The 22158-nt window shown below is 45.4% G+C and overlaps 1 protein-coding gene across 1 annotated transcript in view; it reads left to right on the top strand.

Moving 5' to 3' along the window:
- The window catches only part of DPP8 (dipeptidyl peptidase 8), a 22041-nt gene extending 92 nt beyond the window's left edge, over positions 1-21949 (top strand). The window contains 19 exon segments of the mRNA XM_005424240.2: positions 1-121; positions 1634-1746; positions 2636-2809; positions 3645-3813; positions 5002-5112; positions 5440-5568; positions 6982-7043; positions 8096-8196; positions 9515-9692; positions 10857-11016; positions 11770-11849; positions 12235-12387; positions 12916-13051; positions 13801-13946; positions 14435-14581; positions 14982-15134; positions 16294-16436; positions 17102-17213; positions 17721-21949. The exon segment at positions 1-121 is cut by the window's left edge and continues 20 nt beyond it. Of these exon segments, the coding sequence (XP_005424297.2) occupies positions 1-121; positions 1634-1746; positions 2636-2809; positions 3645-3813; positions 5002-5112; positions 5440-5568; positions 6982-7043; positions 8096-8196; positions 9515-9692; positions 10857-11016; positions 11770-11849; positions 12235-12387; positions 12916-13051; positions 13801-13946; positions 14435-14581; positions 14982-15134; positions 16294-16436; positions 17102-17213; positions 17721-17843 (2511 nt within the window). The 3' untranslated portion in view covers positions 17844-21949.
- Positions 21950-22158: the final 209 nt, after the last annotated feature.

Below are 22158 nucleotides of genomic sequence, written 5' to 3'. Positions count from 1 at the left end.
AAACTGCTCACAGACACGCGGAAGTATCATGGATACATGATGGCAAAAGCCCCTCATGACTTCACCTTTGTGAAGAAAAATGACCCCGAAGGACCGCATTCCGATAGGATCTACTATCTGGGTGAGCTGGCTGTGACAGTGCCACTGCAGAGCTCTCTGGGATTGACTGTTCCTGACAGCTGGGTGTTCCTGGCAGATAAATCTAAAGGGATTCCAGGCCGCACTTGCTGGTCAAAAGTCATGATTGTGATTGTAATAGCTCATTAAAACTTGTGAGTTAATCTCCTGTGGGAGTGGCATGATTGGAGGTGACCCATTAGGCCTGGAAAAGAGCTGGGAAATGTCCTTTGGGGCATGTTCCCAGGCTGGAAGTCTGTTCAGTCCCTTTTTTGTCACTCCAAGTAATACTCTCTCCAAAAGCTGTGCAGGAGCTTTATCTCCTTTCAGAGATAAAGAAACCTTTGCAGAAAGGTTTATCTCCTTTCTCTCTTTGCAGCTGTTGGGTGGAGCCTTGTTCTCCTTCAAAGTTTCCTTCCAAAGCAGAGATTTTAAGTGTAGTTTTGAAAGTGCTTTGTGCCTTAGCTACCGATGGAGCAGGTTTTCCAGGAATCCTGTGGGGAATAAATAGCAGCATAGGTCAGGGGCAGCTTAAAGAGTAAATACTTTTCTCAACATTTTTGGTCTTAATAATAAAAAACTTCATGTAGTTTGTTGTTCTTGGATTCAGTGCCTCACTTGTGCATTGTTTCACTAATTAATGTTCACTTGATAGAAGTGATTTGGCACCATAAGTGGTACTATGAGCAACTCTGTGAGTGGTTTTTTGGATAAGGCCTTGTGGTGGAGGAATGCTTTTGTCAGGAGCTGCAGTAGCTGAACATAAATCCATGAAAACCTGGATTAGAGAGAGAAGCAATGGCTGAAGCAGAGGCCTAGGAGTCAAAGCCATGTTCTAGCCCCACTGCTTGCCACTTAGGATGCTTGCTTAAGCTCAGCTTTTTGATTCATAGAGTCTTTGCATGTGCTGTGCAGTGACATAATCAGAAAATTGCTGCTCTTTTTTTTCTTTTCACAAGATGGTGGTCATAATCCTTGGATGATGCTGAGTTCAAGCACAACACGGTTGGGTTGAGGTTGATTCCCCTAGGATGAGCTCTGCTTTCCCAAGTGCCACTTCTTGAGCTGTAATCTGGCTTGGCCTTCCCTTGGAGCACACCTGGCTCTCTCTGGGCTGATCCCCATGTGTCTGGGCAGGAGCCTTCAGAAATCTGAATAGCACTGAGAGAGAGGAGCAGGACAGGGATGTTCAAACCTCCCTGAAGGTCACAGGCTGTGCATCCCAGACAGAGGGATTGGCACAAAAGTCCTCCTTCATTTATAAAGCTTATGGAATAAAAAGGCAGTAAGAAAGCACAGAGTGCTTTGAGCAGCATGGGTGTCATTGTTCTCTGCCTTCTCTGCTCTGTGACTTGGACTTCTGTGAAGCAGGGAATTCTCAGTGAGGCTGCAGTGCAGAGACCATCAGTACCTCTGCTGGTAGGGCCTGGGAAACTGTTCCTGGGCATTCTTTGAGAGTGTTTGGATTATTAACAGAAAGCTAATATACTTTTTTTTCACCTCACTTTCACAACAGCAATGTCTGGGGAGAACAGGGAGAACACGCTCTTCTACTCTGAAATTCCCAAAACCATAAACAAAGCTGCCGTCCTGCTGCTTTCCTGGAAGCCTCTTCTGGATCTTTTTCCGGTGGGTCCTGATTTCTTTCTTGCTTCAACCATGTGGGATTTGGGGTTTTCGTCGTGAAAATTTGAAGTTTATTGTCTTAAAAATGTAAAGATTCTTCTTCTACATGCCAGGCCTGCAGCCATCCCAAAATGAAGCACAGCTTTCTCCTCAGTGTTTAGAGTTCCATCCTCTCTGTGTGCTGGATGATTCCTTTGCTGGCAGAGATGACAGGTGCTAATTTGCATCAAGTTCTGTGCTGTGAGATCCTGGGGATTGCTGAAGGAGCCTGGAGTCTCCAATCACTTCCCTGCTGTCTTGCAGGGGAAGTGATGATTCCCCCAAGGATCAGGCAGTGGCTCCGTGACTCATGCTGGAGAAGAGGATCCCTTTCCCACTCACTGGGATGTGGATTCCCTTTTCCCTGCTGCACATAGCAAGCCTGCACCATCCCATCCCATGCACCATGGCAGGCTGGAGGAGGTGGGACCAACCCCACATGGAATGAGGTGGATTTTTCCCCGTGTTATTTCCCACGGCTGTCAGCCAGACGTGAAACTCCGGCTGTGCTCTCCTCCCACCAGACCAGTCACTGCATGTCTGTGAAAGTGAGCAGAGCCTCTCCTGCTCATTCTAGAAATAACAGACCCTCAGTCTGAGCTTTCTTACACCAGGGAGTATTGGGAATAATGCTGGCCTTGCTATGGTAGGAGTGGCTGTCAGTTTACAGTTGTGTGGGATCTGATCGTGGCCTACAGCTACGAGTGCTGATGGCAGAGGCAAAGCAGGAGTGGGCTCCCAGCCGGCAGCAGGATTCTGGAGGAGGAGGATGTCTGCTCAGCCATCTGCTCCTGGAAGCAGGGCAAGGCTTGCAGAGCAGAGGTGTTGATTGGGCTTCTCTGCCTGTTTTCAGGCCATCCTGGACTATGGGATGTACTCCCGGGAAGAGGAGTTGCTGCGGGAGAGGAAGCGGATCGGCACCGTTGGGATTGCCTCCTATGATTACCACAGAGAGAGCGGCACCTTCCTGTTCCAGGCAGGGAGTGGGATTTATCATGTCAAAGATGGAGGCCCCCACGGATTCACCGTGAGTTTACTCATCTGTCTCACTGCAGGACTTTGCTCTGGCAAGGACCTCCTTTGGCTTGGAGTGAGAACAAAGAGCAGATCATCAGCAGTTACTGCACTGGCACAGGAAGTGACCTTGATCACCCTGGAAACAGGGTTATCCACAGGGGTGTGTGTCCATGATTGTAGAAACTCAGATGCAGGGCTATAAGAAGTGGTGAAATTGTGGCAGCAGGGCAGGACACCAGATTGTTTGATTTTTCATGACTAGCAGTGTCCATAAAAAGCAACAAAAGGCTCCATGCTCTTTCATGGAGTCAGATGTCACGCCAAATGGTATTACACCATTTTTACGCCATTTGACTGTACAACTTGCAGAGCAAGCAGCCCTCACTCTGCTGAATCTGGCCTTCAAAGCTGAAATAATTTTTATTATTATTATTATTTTTATTGTTATAGTAGAAGCCTGGTGTTTCCATAACCCTGTTGTCAGGCGTAATTTACTGTATCTTGAGTTGCTTTTGGAGGGCAAGGTTGCATGTTCTGCCAGCCTCTCTTAGGGTGCTGTTTTTAGGAGAGTGCCAGGTTTCTCTACACAAGCTGCCCTCTGATTTGGGGCTGATGCTCTGCTCTGGGGAAAGAGGCCGAGTGGGACCATGGCAGAGGCACAACTTTCCCTATATAATATCTGCATGGTATTTTTCAGTGTGTAAAGTGGGTAGATTCCTCTCTAAACATGTATCTGAAGTCAGTGTCCACACTACCGTGGTCTTCTGAAATCCAGGTTACTCAGTGGATGTGTTCCTGTGTTATCATATCTCACTGTGTTTCTTTTTATTTTTAATTACAAACAGCAACAGCCTTTAAGACCCATTCTGGTAGAGACCAGTTGTCCAAATATCCGGATGGATCCCAAGCTTTGTCCAGCTGATCCAAATTGGATTGCATTTATCCATTGCAATGACATCTGGATATCTAATATCGAATCCAGGGAAGAAAGGAGGCTGACGTTTGTGCACAATGGTAATGCATCCTCAATTAAATTCCTCTACCTCCTCTGCACTTGTTCTTGCTAGACTGCATTGAGCAATGGTACTAAAGGTTCTTCTGAAATGGGGGTAATGGCCACTGTTTTCCACCTTGTTTGTCACATTTATAGACTTCCTGTAGTGCAGATAGTGTGGGATGATTCTTTTCCCTGCACTGTGCAATGTGGCAGAATGAGTTGTTTGTTGGATGCATATGGAAGGGCTCTTCTCCTGAAACACAGCACATTGCTTTTCACTGGAACAGCCTTTTTTGTGTGAAGGAGCTGTGGGTGGAATAGAGCTGAAGGAAAGTTTCTGTCAGTGAAATCAGGCTGCAGAGACTTTTAGGAACAATTTAGGCTGTTTCTGAATAGCACTGGGGCTTCTGCTTGCCCCTCATACTCAGTAACTTAGGTTCTCACTTCTTACCCTCTTCAACTCTGTTTTAGGCATTTATCCTGGAAGAAAGAAAATGGGAAATTGTGGATAAAACACTTTTAAAATCAATTTCATTTTGTATTTAAACTATATAATTTAAATTTTAGTTAATTGTATTTTCCGACACTTCATAATAATGCTTTAAATGATTTAAATTCTTAATATTAAAGTATTATGTAAGTACAGTAAAAATAAACTGTAGCACTGACTCCTTCTCAGATGATAATTATTTATGGAGTGCTGCTAAGTTACCTCCAGGGTAACAGGAAAAATATTGAAGCCCTATGGATATGTCATCATGTTGAGATGTTATGTAAGTCTGTTACTTTTGGTTCATACAGTGAATGAAATACTGATGCTTTCATTTTTCTGAATGTTCGTGTCTTCAGTTTCAGTCCTTCAGAAAGGTTTGGGATTTTGATTTCTTAAGTTGTAGTTCCAATTCACTGAACTCAGGTAGAGAGAACATTTTCTTTCCTTGACTAATTGAGAGCCTGATTAGGTAGAAGTAAGAAGAGAGAATGTCTTTCCTTTCCTAAAAGAAGCTGCCATGTCAGGGAGGATTAAATCCTCCCTAAATACATGAACAGAGAAGGCTGCAAGCAGAGAACAAATCTGCTGAGAAGTCAGATTTATTATCGTGTACTTGTTCTCTGGGGGTGAACTTGGGCTGTGTTTGGGATAATGCAGAACCGGTTTGTTTCTGCAGCACATCATGAACTAATTCTTTGGTGTCTTTTTTTAGAACTGGCCAATGTTGAGGAGGATCCAAAATCTGCTGGCGTGGCTACTTTTGTGCTGCAGGAGGAGTTTGACAGATACACTGGCTACTGGTGGTGCCCAAAGGCACAGCCCAGTAAGTGTGGGGGTCCAGGGTGTCTGACAGGCCCTGTCCAGTGCAGAGCTCTCTCTTGCTCTTACTTACCTTTATGCAATTTGGAAATTGTCTCCTTTGGAGCTGTCTGCATCAGGGCAGGTTACAGGGGCCTTGTGAGCACTGTGGGGAGAGACTTCCCTTCTCACAACAGTGGTGGGAGTTGTAGGAGTCTCAGTGTTTTGCTTAATGAAACACGAGTCACAGGCTTTATTGGATTTTTCTTCATCCTTCCAATCAGCTCAGGCTCCTGAGAGAGTATTGATGCCTGCAATAACTGATAATTCTGTAATGTTAATTCATTTACAGCACTCGATGGGGGTAAAGTTCTTCAAATTCTTTATGAAGAAAACGATGAGTCAGAGGTAGAAATTATCCATGTCACATCACCCATGCTGGAGACAAGAAGAACAGATTCCTTCCGGTACCCCAAAACTGGTGAGACCCTGAACTTTCACCCCTGTTTTAGTCCATGTGCCTGACAGCAGTGACTCTACAAGCCTAGAGCAGAGAGGTGTTGAGTAGTCTTTGAACTGGTGTCCAGGTGGTGCAAATGTGTTTGGGGGAGCTGCTCTGGAGGCTGGGTGAGTCACTGGTGACTGTGCTGATACTGAGGGCTCTGGGTGTCAGGAGTTGGCAGGAACCCTCTCTCATTGTTGCTGTTTGAGCCACTCTCTGGGATCCTGGAAGACCTGAGTTGTTGAATAGTTGATTCTCATTACAGCCCTGTGTTTCTGAGGGAACAGCTCCATAATTACAGCCTTTTGGGGTTTTGGGAGGGTTTCTGTTTAGCTGCTGGCAGTGTTCTGGCAATTCAAGTTCTGGAGGACTCTGATCTCCAGGACTGCTCTTGGACTTTGAACAGCAAACCCATCCTGCTGCAGCCTGCCAGGAAAACCACCTGTGGTCACATTTGCACACAGGTGGGTGGTCTGGAGGCTTCAGCAGTGAAAGGCTGAGGGCAGGCTTGAAGTGGAGTGCCACTGGAAGCAGGGAAGTGGGATTTAAGCAGACCTGCTGAGGGCTGATTCACTGTCAGGTGTGGGGCATGTTTGAGCAATTCAACCCTTTTGAGATGTCCCTGCTGTCACAGCAGGACACATTGCTCAGGTAACGGTGGTTTGCTCTCTTTCCTCACTCCTGAAATCTTCATTTTTTGGAGAAATATCTTCTGTTTGGCTGACCTTCTCAAGCTGCAGAATTCATTCAGATCTTGTCAATTCCTCAGTTCACTGGAAAAGCTTTTCCTGATTTACTGCTTGTATCAAGGATAGAGGAAGGCTCAGTGTGAGGCTGGGAAACAAGAGGGGATACCTTGTGGTTTTTTGGTGTTTGTGAACACTCAGATTTCTGAGAGTATTTTGCCATGGCTCTATTCAATGCAAAGAAAACAAGCTAACAAAAGCCCAAATCCCTTAAACAACATGTAGCTTTATTATCATAATGGCACTAGTGATGGCAGTAGGTTTTTAGGTGTTTAATTTTCACAGGCACTCTTTAGCACTGGATCAGTTTGTATGTACTACCTTGGAATAGCAGCCAAACAGTGAACCAAAGTCACTCCTGAGCATTTACATCCATCCTGGAAATGCATCCACTGACTGTGGGAGAGAACACTGACTGGGACAGTAGCGTGACTCTTGAGCTGTTTGCAGGATTACATCCTCTAAATCTCCCCACATTTGCAGTTTCTTTTTTCCCTGCCTGGTTCTGTGCTGTCTCTCAGACATGCAGGGAGGATATTTGATCAAAGAGCATTCTGCTGTTTGCCTTTTCCAGTCCTGTATGAATAACACCACAATAATACACAGCAAACAATTGATGCCTGACTGTTAACATCTGTTTTTATAGGTACAGCAAATCCAAAGGTCACTTTCAAGATCTCTGAAGTGACAATCAATGCAGAAGGCAGAGTAAGTCTATGTTCTGGGTTTTTTTTTGCCAAATACATTTAATTGCTGTGATTTTTTTTTTTTTTGTAAAATTCATTTTCCAGTTCAGTACAGAGAAACTTTCCTGGTTGTGATGGCTTCCTGGCTTCTCTGGGGGCAGTGCCCTTGGCTCATTCCTGTGCAGATACTCAGTGTGCAGCAGTATTTCTCAAGGCTGTGCTTTTCTTTGCTACCACTGGTGTGTGAGCTCAGCTGCAGAGCAGAGTATTTCAGGTCTGGGTGGTTAGACCTTCTTATGTGACTGATCTCTTGGTTGGCTGCAGGTATTGGGAAAATTGGATTGCAAATACAGTATATCACCTTACAAAAGCATGCACATATGGGAAGAGATGAACTTTGCTTTTGCCCTGGGATGTTTTAAACAGATGCAGAAATTTCCACAGCACAGATCTGTCCAACATCTTTGGACAGATAGGAAATTATTCTTATCAAACAGATACATTAGCAGCCATAAATTACTGGAATTCTCCCAACTCTTGAGCTACTTCAGCCATCAGCAGTCACCTGCTGGGGTAGTGAGGCTGGTGTCAGCCAGTAAAGGCAGGGAAAGCCTTCAGGACCCTTTGGGCACCACTGGGACTTGTTCCCAAGCCCAGCAGGGACAGACTGCAGCACTGCATTTCATGGATTAGAACCACATTGATAACTGGGTGTCATGCAGCATGTTCAGCATCTATCCATGCAAATCCTACAAAAGAGCTTGGTACAAATCACCTCCCCTTTACAGGGGGGATCTGAGAATTCAAATGAGTTGTGAGAGATGAATGATGGGTTTGTGAGCAGCATCCAGATTTCTCTGGTCCCAGCCCTGGCTGTCCTGGCAGTGTGCAGCTCTCCTGCTGTGCTGGGGTCTGGCTCCAGACGGGGTTCAGTCCCCTGTGGTGCAAAGGCTGAACAATCTAAATTGCATGAGCTGCACAGAAAAAGTCTTCTGTGTCCAGGCTCTCGTCGTGCATGAAAAACTGGTTGTGGGGGTTCATCTCAGTGTCACTGAATTGCTGCTTTGTCAACAGATTGCAGATGTTGTGGATAAAGAGCTAGTTCAGCCCTTCGAGATCCTCTTTGAAGGAGTAGAGTACATTGCTAGAGCTGGGTGGACGCCAGAAGGAAAATAGTGCGTATGTTAATCCTGTCTCTGCTCAGAGGGTTTGGGGTCATACAGTCAGAAGCAGATTGTAGTGGTCTCTGTCTTCTTCCAGCTTAAGCCTGCTTTCACTTTTACATTGCTACCAACTTGTTTGTGCAAAGGGGACCATTTTTCCAAAAGCCAAACCAGAGCCCTCCTTGTGTCTTTCTCTGCTCCCTGGCCCTACTGCTTTGGGTTTGGGCACTCGCAGCCTTTGATGTGTGTGTCCTCTCAGCATCCCTGTGAGAGAGAGTGCAGTGCTATTATCCCCATTTTACAGATGGGGAACTGAAGCCCAGAGAGGTTAAGTGCCTTGCCATGGTCACGCAGGAAGTCTGTGGCTGAGGAGAGAAATGAGCCCAGGTCCCCCAGGCCCTAGGCTAGCGCCCTAACCACTGGACCATCCTTGCTGACCAGACTTACTGATCAGAAAACCTGCTGTAAGTGCTACTTACATTTGCATGTCATTTTAACCCTGTAGATGATGTAGTACAGTGTTTCTAACTCACCAGAAGCTTCTCCAAAAGGATATTTCACTGAAAGGGTTGTCCAGCCCTGGCACAGGCTGCCCAGGGCAGTGATGGAATCACCATCCCTGGAGGGACTTTAAAGCTGTGTAGATGTGGCACTTGGGGACGTGGTTAGTGGTGGGCTTGGCAGTGCTGGAGGAATGGTTGGACTCGATGATCTTAAGGGTCTTTTCCAACCCAAATGTTTCCATGGTTTTACAGAAGTGCACTCCTCCAGGTTTTGAATCTAAAGATGGCTTTCACCTTTTTAATTTCTTTCCTGTCCAAATCTGAAAGAAATCCAGGGACACATTTGCTATATTATCCTGATTTTTGCAGAATTATTTTTGGAGCTACGTATAAAGCCATCAGAATATGGCAGGGGCTGCTGCTGGTCCCTTTAGGTGCTGGTGTTATTTTCTGCCAGGTGTAGATTCAACAACAGTATTTTCACAAGCATCCTGAAATTTCAATTGAAATTTTTTCTACTTCATTATTCCCTCTGATTTTTCTTTTCTCTTTCTCCCTTGAAGCACAATTCAAATCGGGGAGAACAGAATGAGTTAAACTTTTGAACTTGCACTGCTTATGCAATATTAAAATGAAGTGAAATAGGTTCTTGTATTATGGAAGAGATTTGTTTATGTGGGTGAAATTTTGCACGTGACTTAATCTGCAATTGAATATTCTTGACTCCCTCAAAACACCTAGTGCTACTGAGTGTCTGCTGGGATTTTCAGACCTGTGCCATACTCATGGTTGCATGTTATTTTCTCTAATATCTGTGTCCTCAACAGCATCTGGTCCATCCTGCTGGATCGCTCCCAAACTCGGCTTCAGATAGTCCTGATCCCTCCTGCATTATTCATCCCCACAGAAGATGATGCAATGGAAAGACAGAAACTTATTGATGCTGTACCAGATTCTGTTACACCTTTCATTATTTATGAAGAAACGACAGACATCTGGATAAATGTAAGAATTTGAATTTCAGCCTTCTCTGACAGTTTGTAGCACTTGAGTACTGTTGATGTTACTGTGCTGCCAAGGGGAGTGGTCCCATCTTGCAAGTTCTGTGCATATTCAGTGCTTCCTGCTGTAAAAAGCAGGATGCAGAGAACAGATTTGGGAGGTACTCAGACTGGAGCAGAGCCCTGGCCTCTGGGTGTTCCCAGGTAGCCCCTTCCCCAGTGTCACTGGCACTCTCCGGCTTCTTCGTGCCAGTTGTTAGCACCAGCAGTGCCACCAGATGAAATATTCTCCAGGCAACAAACATGGATCAAGATGGCACTGGGTGAACAGTCCTGAGAGTCAGCTAAGAGGCACTGAACCCCTCCTGAACTACATCTGGTCTGGTGAAACAGATTAAGGGTGTGATGTTCTGGGAGGTGAGCTGCAGGGCCTGTGCTGAGAGCAGTCATGGGTGTGCCTGGTCACTGCTGTAAACTGTGCCTCTCCTCACACTGCTGCACAGAAAGATCCTGTCTCTGCGGTGACATCCCGTTGGAGGTGTGCCTGGGAGCATCAATCACTGGCATAGATGCATCTTTCAGCAGAGAGCATTTGCACAAAGCCTTCCAGTGAATGGTCACTGTACTGCTCTCTTAGATACCACATTCTCTCCTTACTGTTTGGTTTCAGGATGGTGCAGTGAGTTTCCCTTTCTCCATTATTTTTACTGTCTGAAGTGGTTCTTCACTGGCAGCTCATACTGTGAAGAAAAATGCTCCCAAGTCCTCCAGAGATTGTCCCTTGAAGCAAGAGCTGGCATATTGATGAGTGGGAAGATGATGTCAGCTCATCATTCTTTGAATAATCCTTCACTTGCAGGCAGCACAGGACAGAGGTCTGCAGAGCTGGACCCACCTCTGTGTCTAAGCTAGAAGGGCAGGTGCAGAAAAACTTAATTAGTTTGGTGTCCAGGATAAAGAGTTAGACTGGCAGAAAGCTGGAGCTGCAGGGATGTGGCACTGGCTGCAGACCCCCCTGTCTCCACATGTGACTGGTTCTCCCAGTAAGGGACAGTGCTGCACCCGGTTAGCCTGGACCGTGTGGTCTGTGTTGAGCAGCAGGAGGAACATATTTTGTGTGACTGCAGAGTCTTGCTGATAACAATAACCCACTGCTCTGTCTCCTCAGATCCACGATATCTTCCATGTCTTCCCTCAAAGCCACGAAGATGAGATAGAGTTCATCTTTGCCTCCGAGTGCAAGACGGGCTTCCGGCACCTGTACAAGGTGACGTCGGTTCTGAAGGAGAGCAAGTACAAACGGTCCTGTGGGAGCCTCCCTGCTCCGAGTAAGGGGAATTCTTCTGGTGCTTTAATTGGGCATTTGTTGCTGACCAGTGAGGAGATAAATGTCCTTCCAGCTGGCAGGAATTAGGGTCTTATTGGAAACTTCTGCTATTGTCCAGGAAAGCACTTCAGTGCACAGTCATTCCTCTGGAAATTGTACAAGGGTTATTCTGTTTTCAGCATGCCTTAGTTTTAACCCTAATCCTTCCTTATGGACTAGAAGGAAAAGTTTCCAAAAAAACAGATGGGAAACAAGCTCCCTGTGATACTGTAAGACATAGTTGGCTTTTCCTCTTCACTGCTGGAACTTGGTCTTGCTCAGATGCAGGAAATTGCTGTGTGCAAAGCTCCCAGAGTGGTTTTTTCCACAGCATGTGTTCTTAAATTCACAGTTTCATGCTGTGATACTTGATTTACTTAGTATGTGTTGAAGGCACCTACTGACCTCTGTATGCACAAAAATACACTTAATTTTACTAGAGGTCCCAGTTTCATGCAACTGTTGTGGGTCTTTTTCCTACATAGCATTATATCTTGGGCTGATTCAATTTCTCTGAGTGCATCTGACTTCTTTTCCTTGCTAAATCTCCCTCATTCTAAGGGAAATAAAATCATCTCATAAAAGCAGGGTTATTGCAAAATTTTCAATTTTTAACAACTCATATTTCCTTTGCCTGCCTATTGTTCATTATATTTCTATGCAAGTGACAAAATATTTTTAGGACTAAAAATCTCTGTACGTTGGCTATTTGCAGGTGACTTCAAGTGCCTCATCAAAGAGGAGATAGCAATTACCAGTGGAGAATGGGAAGTGCTTGGCAGACATGGATCCAACGTAAGTCTTGCTCTTGCTTCATGGATATCCTGCCACACACACTGCAGGGAGATGGTTCCTTGGAGGCATCAGCATAAATCTATTAATCCAATGTGGTTTTAGCCAAAATACAGAGTATTTCTGTTCTGTGTAACTTGTGAACTTGCACAAGGAGGGAGGGAATGGTTCCCAAACCACTGCTCTTCTAGCTCTGAGCTGGATGAATTCTTTGATCATTTGAATCAAACTGACAGAGTTGTAGACAGTGAGAACAGTTTGGTTTCTGCCTTGCAGATTGCTGGGCTCCAACTCAGCATTACGGAAGTGGGGCAGGAGGGACTGGGGGAGACTTTGGGGTGGTAGAGCTGGATATTGAGGGATGTGCTGCTTGTTTTGTTCCTGACAGATCTATGTGGATGAAGCCAAAAAACTGGTGTACTTTCAAGGCACAAAAGATTCACCTCTGGAGCATCACCTGTACGTTGTTAACTACGAGAACCCCGGGGAGGTGAAGCGCCTGACGGAGCGCGGATACTCACACGCCTGCTGTGTCAGCCAGGTACCTGTGCCTGCCTGGGCTCAGCAGACAGGACAGTGGTGATACATAACAAAAGCAGATTTTAGGCTGTGTTGTGCCCTCCTGTATGTTGTACAGTCAGTGTGTAAAACTACCCTGGAAACCAGACCTGACCTCCCGGTTCCGTTGCTCTCCAGCTCACTTCAGGCTGAAGGAGTTGGGATGAATTGTTTGAAACTCTTTGAGCCTGACTCCCTGCCTGCAGTGGACTAGAGAGCAATCACCAGAGGAGATGAGCCTGAGCAGCGTTGGGTGGGGTTGCAGGAATCCAGCTGGGGATTCATGGCCCAGAAGAAGGTATGTGACAAGCTCCTCATGCCACTCTTCGATTTTCAGGTGTATCTTAGGGTCTGGAGTGTTAAGGACTGTAGTGTTTCAGAGGCAGAAGTGCTCAGATTTCTGGTTTAATTCAGTCCTTAAGCATCTTCTGAAAGATCTAAATGCAAAATAAATGATCACTTGCTTGTGGCTGTACGCTGAGGAGTTCAGGTGTGTTCTTTTTCTCCCCAGGACTGTGACATGTTCATCAGCAAGTACAGTAATCAGAAGAACCCCCACTGTGTGTCACTGTACCGGCTGACAGGATCAGAAGATGATGCAGCTCATAGAACTAAGGAATTCTGGGCTACCATTTTAGATTCAGCAGGTAATGGCATGGATGAGGAACAGGAAGCAGGATCACAGGATAAAAGATATCCCAGTGTATGCTTGCTTGAGATTTGCTGTTGTGGCTGACCAGCCTTGTCTCTGAAACTCAGGCTTTTATGAGGAGTTCTGTGAAGTACAGGAGGGACATTTTCAGCTCAGCAACAAATGGATATAAACAGACCATGAAGGAATTTAGACTGGAAATTACCAATTTTCTCCTGCCAGTTTTAGTTCAGGGAGGGATTTAAGTGCACTCACTTGCTCTGTGTGATGTGCCTGCTAAAGAGTGTGTTCCTGGGGAGGGAGGTGCACTTCTTAAATAGTGTGTGCTGCTGCCTACTCGTGTCTTCATGAGACAGCTCTTGGGCTGTAATCTTCCACTGAATCTCTGTTGCCTTTCATTTCTCCTTACCTGAGGCCTATTCCATTTCCTGTGCTTTCCATTTGTTAATGTAGGGAGTTCTAAGTGGGATTAGGAAGAGATGGGACATCTGTAATATCTGTGTCAGGGGAGAAGAGTTACTGTCATTCACAGGAGAGAAGGAATGGGAATGTGATAGGGCTCAGAAAGCTCACCTGGGGCTGGGGCATTGCCAGTCCCTGCCTGGATCCAGCTACACCCACTGGAAAGTGTGGGAGAGCTCCACTGGGATTGCAGTGAGACTGGTGAGAGGACAGTGGTGCAGCAGAGCTGTGTTACTCATCCATTCCTGTTAAAACCAGGCTCTCTGTTCCCTCCCATGGCAGGTCCTCTTCCCGATTACATTCCCCCTGAAGTGTTCTCCTTTGAGAGCTCCACGGGGTTCACACTGTATGGAATGATGTACAAACCCCACAACCTGCAGCCTGGGAAGAAGTACCCTACAGTGCTCTTCATCTATGGAGGTCCTCAGGTGAGTTGGTGAGCAGTGGGATGGGCTGGCAGGGATCACTCCACTGTTCTCCTGCGGGAACACTTCCTGCTCTGTGCTGAGGGCAGCAGGTGACATTTTGCCTGTTTGGTGAGTAGGTACTTGGCCAAAGGTGCTGTAAGGATTCATTGTGCCCAGGTCATGGATCCAGGCACTGCCACTTGTCTGAGGACAGGTATGGAGTAGCAGAGCTGGAACTGGGAGAAAAGGGATTTAGGTAGTCCTTGTTCCCAATTCTGTCTCACTGGACCTCCGCTGAGCTCTTCATACCTGTGACACAGAATGGCTTGTTTTACTGGAGAGGAGTTTATTGCATAGCAGGGAGAGGGAATCCTGCAGTAGGGAGTAGGAATCTTGAAAACTTCGCATTATAAAATTGTTTAAAGCATTTAAAGGAAGGTAAATATAAATAAAACCTGAAATTGGATTAAGAGGTGACCTCTGGATTCTCTGCTGCTCTTGTATTCCAGGTACAGCTGGTGAACAACCGGTTTAAAGGAATCAAGTACTTCCGACTGAACACCTTGGCCTCTTTAGGCTATGTTGTCGTTGTCATTGACAACAGGGGCTCCTGCCACCGAGGGCTGAAGTTTGAAGGAGCCTTTAAGTACAAAATGGTAAGTGGGCTCTGAGTCTGGCTCTGTTCTCAGCCAGAGATGGGTTTGAGTGCCTGTGTTACCAGTGCTGAAGGAGCCCAGCACTGCCTGTGTGACACTCCTGGGGTTTGGGGACAGGAAGTGTGTATAGGTGAGAGTTGAGGGAGGAAAGATGCTTGATGTGGGAAAGATAAAATGTCATGGTTTGAGGTCGTGAACCAGCTGCAGCCTAACACAAGGTGGTTCATAATGAGGCTGTGACTCCTCACAGATACAATTTGCAGCTCACATGAAGGAGGACAGTTGCATTCTGAGCATGGATCACTCCTGAGTACCAAAGCTCTGAAGGTGGTTACCTTGGGCAATCCTGAGAGTGTAACTTTTGCCTGTAACTAGCAGAACTTTGTCTCTGCCCTGCCAGGGACAGATAGAAATCGATGACCAGGTGGAAGGGCTGCAGTATTTGGCATCACAGTACGACTTCATCGACTTGGAGCGTGTGGGCATCCACGGCTGGTCCTACGGAGGCTACCTCTCCCTAATGGCTTTAACACAGAGGTCAGATATCTTCAGGGTATGTTCATGCATTGAGTACTTACTCTGGTGGTGCAGACAGAATTTTTCCTTTAATAGTGTGACTTCCATGGGTGGTGACAGCACAAAAACCTTGGAGTTTGCTCTAGACAAGCTTGGACACAGTGCAATGACCGTTTCCTTCAATGCTCTTCTGTTTGGGTGACTTCAGAGAGAAGTTGCTTTTCTAGCAACTGTTGGACTGCTGAGCTTGCAATGACTTAGCTGTGGTCCTGTACCTCTACCTATCTCAGCTTATCTGTGCTGAAGGTACCTTAGGTAGTGTCAACTGCTGCCCACTTTGTGCCAGCTGAGCTCTTTGTGCTGTGAACCAGGTAAGGGAAATGATCCTGGTGAAAAACAACACCTCCTTCTCATCCTTTGTTTGGCCCTGAGTAGTTCCTTTGCAGACTGATCTATTCCCAGATCAAATTGCCCATGCTGCTGTGTAGCAGTGTGTTCTGAAGCAGCCAGGAGGACAGCCTGGGCATGGGGAGAGGTACTGGAGAGAGGTTCTTGTGCCTGCCTGACTTTAGACAACTATAACAGCCAGACTGCCTTTTGGGTAGAGGTGTGGGAAGAGCTGGTATTGCCCTTGAGATGTGTTTTATTCTTTGTGGCTACTCTTGCTTTCTTTAAGCCCAACCTTAATATTTCTGGGACATTTAATAATTATTTGTCTCAATGCTTTAACAATTGTTGTATTTTTACCTTTACACCTGCCTTGCAAAGGGGTTTTAGGTGGTTTTGTGGTGGTTTTTTTTTCTGGGGATTTTTTTCCACAAGCCTCTCTGCAAGCTGGTGGTAGCCATGCAGGGTAGTTTGTGGAGTCCTAGGGAGCTGTTTCTGTTAGACATGCAAATGGACCCAAACCCACAAAACCTCACAGAATGCACCTCCCTCAGCATCCCTTGCAGGGGGTATGTTTAGAGTTGCTTCCAATTTACCTGTGGGCTCTTCCTGGTTTCCAGCACACGTGGATTGTAGCTGAGCTGTGCTGTGTGTGAGCTGGGGCAGGGACAGCACGATTGCTTTGCTCCTTCCACAGTTACAGTGGGATGGAGCTGTGGGAGGGAAGGATGTGGCCAGGTCAGGGGGCAGTGCTGACATTCCTGGGTCAGGGGGCAGTGCTGTCATTCCCCTCTCTGTGGCACTGGCAGGTGGCCATAGCTGGAGCCCCCGTCACGCTGTGGATTTTCTACGACACGGGGTACACGGAGCGCTACATGGGCCACCCGGAGCACAACGAGCAGGGCTACTACCTGGGATCCGTGGCCATGCAGGCTGAGAAGTTTCCTTCTGAGTGAGTTTCTTCTGGCTCTTGTCTTCTTTTTCCTACCAGGAAAGTTCAAGCCCCATAGACAAGTTTTTATCTCCCTGTTCTTGGTATTTCTCTAATCACAAATGCTCACATTAAATAATATTAAAAAAAAACAACAATACCCAACACTAACAAACTTAATACTCAAATGAACATTTGCATAATTACAGACCATTTGCTGTAAGTCTTTTTATACTATATTTTATGTCTAAAGAAGTGACAAACATATCTTCAATTTGATTAGCACTTTAGAGCTACGTTAAGCTAAGGAAAAATTAGTTAGTTGGGATGTTTTTGTATGTTCTGAGACTGTCTCAGCAGAGCAAGATGGGGCCATGGGCTTTCTTGCCAAAGAGTTGAAATCAGCAAGGTTTAAGGCCTTATATTGTCCAAGCTAGGAAGCATTGCTGAAAAATAAATAAGATATTCAGATAAAATATCTGTCTGTAATATGCATGTGCAGGAAGAACTTTCAGAGGAGGAAGGAGCAGGTTTGAGAAATGTGTCTATCCAGAGCAGTTTACAACTGTGAAATTACTGCTTTCAATGCAAATACTATTTTCTGGGGAGTGTTTTTGTAGGGGTGTGTGTGGACTGTGAAATGAGTGGGATGCTGTCTAGAACTGTTTGTCTCTTGCTTTTCCCAGACCAAACCGTTTGCTGCTGCTGCACGGATTCTTGGATGAGAACGTTCACTTTGCACACACCAGTATTTTGCTCAGCTTTTTGGTGAGAGCTGGGAAACCCTATGACCTACAGGTAAGGCCAGAACCAGGGTGTAAAGGTAATAATGTGTGTGTCTTGGAGGAGTCCAGAATTGGAACTTGTATCATGGTTGTGCTGGACACCTTGGAATTCTAGGAACAAAATTGTAGCGTTTGAGCCAAGTATTTTTTTTATGTTAATATTTTATGAATCCTGAGGAGATCTGCAGCTGGAAGGCAGAGCAGCAGTGTTCATGAAGGGTTCTGCATTTAATTAAACCCTGCTGGCTCAGTGCAGGTGGAGCCCAGGGATCCCACACCACACTCTAGGAGTGAGAATGTGCTCTGACCAGGAGCTGCCTCTGCTCAGCCAGGCTGATCCCCTCCAGCACAGCTGGATCCCAGTGGGTTCTCCTGAGTTCAGGCAGTGGAGGATGAGGTGTGTCAGTTCAGGTGCAGAGTTAATGCAGGGACGTTCCATGGATATGTGCAATGTGGCTCTGATTTAGATATTGGCGCCTTCAACTCGTGTGGATATTCACAAGTTTATTTTCCATTTCAGATCTACCCTCAGGAGAGACACAGCATCAGGGTGCCTGAGTCGGGCGAGCACTACGAGCTGCACCTGCTCTATTACCTGCAGGAGAACCTGGGCTCTCGCATTGCTGCCATGAAGGCCATGTGACTGACCTCAGAGCTCTGCTCCACAGCTGCTCTCCGGCCAGGGAGGTGTAGGAATCTAGAGAGAGTAGAATGGAACGTTGCTTTCTGGTGCCTGCCACACGTACACACCCTCACAGACACTTTTTTAAAAGTCAATTTGGTGCCATACGGGAAATTAAAGTACGGTGATCTAATAACTTTAGTTATTAAACTTTAAGTTTAAGCTGTAAATAAAATCCAATGTCTGTGGTATAATACAGTACCATGGGTGTTCTCTTGGGGGACGAGCTGAAACTGAAAAGAACGTACTTCTACAGCACCAGATCTTCACTTTTTAGAAGAATTATGGCATAATTGATGTATTTTTACAGTGTGTTCCTTGGTATCTTATTACATTATACTGGATGATTTACTCACTACACAGCAAGAATTTACCTGAATGGTTACAACTTTTATTAATTTTAAATGCTATCATATAGCTTTTATGCTTTGTGAAAGGGATGTGTCTCACTCCTTAGAAGGTGGTCACAAGTTGGACACATCCCCTGTCTGGTTGTTAATTGTTTTTTAAGAAGAAAGACTTTTAAGCTGCCTCTTAACATATTTAAAGTTTGGATTCAGATCAGTTGATGCCAGGTTCTTTGATTCCTTCTCCCATAGGATAAATCATTCTCTTTTCTTCCAGCAGCTTGAGAACCTATCCTGATTGTACTTGATTTCAGTGGAGAAGTGAATTGATACTTTACTGTGATATGGGCATAACAATCTTTTATTCTGAGGTGCAAACTAACTTAAGTTAAAAATCAGAAACTGTAAACTTTCAAACAAGTTTCAAAGTGCATCCTGTTGAGATTCTTCCCTGATGTTCACTCTGGAGCTGGGTTTGCAATACTTCTTCCTCACCCTCACATCAGCATGATATGTATGCATCCTGTTACAATGTAGAAATTCAATACTCTAATTCCAAGGTCTGCAGAGTATGTGTGGGGAGACCTTACATGTGAGGCAATATGAGCTGTTCTGTTGAACTTCCTCATGTATGAGGGGCTATTTCCCAGGCTCATGCCCTGTCCAGTCCCCTGTTCCTGGGTCCTTTCTAGCACTACTGTGCATGATGATGGTGATGATGCTGTCTTTGAGAACCCCTTTCTGTACACCTTCAGGAACCCTCAAGGAATTGCAGTCGCAGTTGTGTTTTTGCTACTGAGATTTTAACTAAGCAGCAGGCTTGGCTAAAAAGCATAAGTGTGTGAAGGCACTTTTAACTGGCAACAGGTAATTTAGGATAGAAATCCATAGAAAATTGTTCTCTTTAATCCAGAAAATTCTCCCTTTGGGACTTGCTTCTGAGACTCTGATAAGTTTTAATAGTTTTCTTAGAAACCCAAGAACTTCCATTTCTTTCTGTTTTGGTCCTAGAGAGAAGCAGAGCGTGATTTTCTTTTCATCTGCTGAAAATCTGGAATCAGTCTTTACGCTCTTAGAACGCCACATGTTGTAACTTTGTACTTTCCTTGATTTTGTACTGTTCAGCACGATCCCAGAACTCTGGGATTTAGCAGAGTCTGGCTGTATCGGGTCAAACTGCATCGTTTGTCAGTTAAACCGAGGAGAGCTGGGGCGGTTGCACGGTTGTAAAAGCCGTGTGTGAGAACAGGATCTGGTTTTTGGGATACACAAAGGAGCCAAAGCCAACAGGTTGCAGGGAGTTTCCTCCTTGGTTCGGGCTGTTTGCTGGTTTTCAGGTCGCAGTGGTTGCAAGTGGATCAGTTAAAACACCATTAGCAGGTCAATAACGGGTTGATTTTGGGAGAGGCAGGCAGAGAAGGAGCCCAGCTCCAGGAATGTCTTCTCTTAATGTCTTCTCTTAGTGGTTAATTGTGGCTGAAGCACAGGCAGCATCCCTTCGGAGTGTTACAGTCAGCACCGAGAGAGGAGCACAGGTGCAACACAACAGTGGGTAGAGACAAAAATAAGCTGTTCCTCTGGAATTCCATTGTGTTCCCAACGTGTTTATGCTGTATTATATATACATATATCTATATCTGTTCATATATACATATATGTATAAAATTACCCATGGATAGTATTCACTTTTTCCAAGGTTGTTTATATTTTGTTCAATATTAAATTAACTTGCTTTTTTGGGGTGTTTTTGTTCTTTTTCTAGAGGTGATTACCCTTGAATGTAAATGTATATTACTTTTAAGATGAAATTGATCCTTTTGTTTAAAAAACAGAACAAAAATGGCCTTCATCAAACAGTGCTTTTTTTGGGGACTGAAGAACTAAACATTGTGTGAGTAAACTGGGCTGGGTTTGGATTTGAGGCAGGATGTGATTATAAGTGCTGACATAGAATTTTTAATAATGCATCCTTCCACTGTTTAAAATATATACATCAAAAAGCTATTAAAGTACAATATACTGTAACTGCTCTGTTTTGCAACATAAATTATGGATTCTCTCTTTCCTACCATTTTCTTTTCTTTTTACTGTAGTTAAGCACTTTAAGACCCCGTGCTCTCTTATCCTGTGGAAATGCTGGAAGGATTTATCACCAGAGTTTTGTAGTTCTTGCAAAAGAGATGCCTTAGATGAAGTCTGATTCCAACTAATTTCCCAGTGGAGAAAGGCCCCATTGTATCAAGACTGCAGAGGTAGGAAGGTGTTAGTGCTGAAGGACTTTGCATCCTTATTTTTGGGGGGAGTGGTATTCCTGCACCTCATATGGTGAAGTGTTGGCCTGGCCTAGGAGCAGGACAAGGCTGTACCTTACAGTCCTGGAGATGGGAATGTCACTGAGGTTTCCAGTCTGTTTGATATTTGGGATTGTACTTCATCACTTCCTGCATGTTAAAAAATCTCTTGGTTAACGTGAGTTTTAAGCAGAACTGGTGAGATCCTGGGGGAGAGCACATGCAAGGGAGGTTGTGGAGCAAAAAGGTGTGAGGAGGAGCCTTTGCTGTGGCTCCCAAACCAGAGATTGGTATGTCCCTGTGGAGGCCCCTGTGCCTTCCAGAGGCTCTGTGTCTGCCCTGCTCTGAGCAGAAGCAGGACTGAGCCTTCCTTGCATGGTGGATATTTAGTGGCACAGGTGTCTTTGAGATGAATGTTTTCATATGTTTAAGAACATATATGAAATGTGGGGATCTGAGTGCTGAGATACTGAAGCTGTAGGGTGTTGGTGCAGGCAGTTTCCTGTCTTTTGAGGTGCTTGGGTTTGGTTGTGTCTGTTCCTGGTGAAAGCACGTTCTTTCACCCCATTTTAGTGCAGCTTCCAGTGATGCCTTGTCAGTGTGGGATGTGCAAAGCTGTTGGGTTTCACCCCCACCTCCTTTTGTTCTCAATGATCTCTTTTTATTCAGAACACAGTAAAATTAGCATCTACCCAGAACTGCTTAATTTTTACAAATTCAATGGAAAAATGAGCTCAAAGCACCAAGCAAAGCTTTCAGAATCACTAACTTCATTGTATTAGAACGGAAAATGCATTCCCTACTTACTAGTGGCATTTGGAAATAGGCTATGGAAAAACTTTCTGAGTGGGATACTGTAGTAGTGCTTTAAGCCTGGAGAACCTGTGCCTGAACCTGGGTAGGAAATTATGGAGAATTCTCATACTCCAAGTTCCAACCCATATTCCCTGCCAGGAGAGGTGGGTTGTGCTCCTGCTCTGTGTGTCTGTGTGTCCGGCTGTCCTGCTGCTGCCGTGACACCCCACCCCTGCCCAGGCAATAACAGAGTTTGAGTAAGGGAAACATTGGCCAGATGAGGGCCTTGCCTTGGGCTGCCTGTTTCCTTGAGTGCCAGAACCCCACAGAGACTTTCCATGTGCCCCTGTGGAAGGGGCAGAGAGCTCTTCCTGCGGATTTTCTTTGGCTGTTCTGCGCAGTAGAAGTTCAGGTGTTTAATTTGAGAACATGAAGTGCCTGCTGTTTGCGTTAACAGAATTGCATGTCTCACTCCAGTGGGTTTATTGGGCTCCCTCCCTCCCCTCCCGAGCTCCATGGCTTTTAATCATGTAAAGTGGAGACATTAGTTTTGCTGCGTTTTATTACAAAACCTTTGTTGCAATAAAGATGCTGCTAAATAAATTGAATTAAATGTTGGTTTTTTTCCACCCTTTTTCAGCTGTCTCTCTCCTTGATTTAGGAGAGCTTGTGTGTAATTAAATCTGTGCCCTCGTTGCGCTGTGGAAAGCAGCAGTGATGTGTGTTTGATGCACATCGGGTGTTCCACAAAAGCGTCTGCCATGGTTCCTGTCCCTTGTGGTTCGGGAGATGGATACCATCAGAAGGATCGGGCATTTCCTTGGCACAGCCGTGTTCCCTCTC

The sequence above is a fragment of the Geospiza fortis genome, unplaced genomic scaffold (assembly GCF_000277835.1).
Source record: "Geospiza fortis unplaced genomic scaffold, GeoFor_1.0 scaffold2, whole genome shotgun sequence".
NCBI lineage: Eukaryota > Metazoa > Chordata > Aves > Passeriformes > Thraupidae > Geospiza > Geospiza fortis.
The sequence above is the reverse complement of the archived record's forward strand: the minus strand, read 5'-3'. Positions and strand labels throughout refer to the sequence as shown.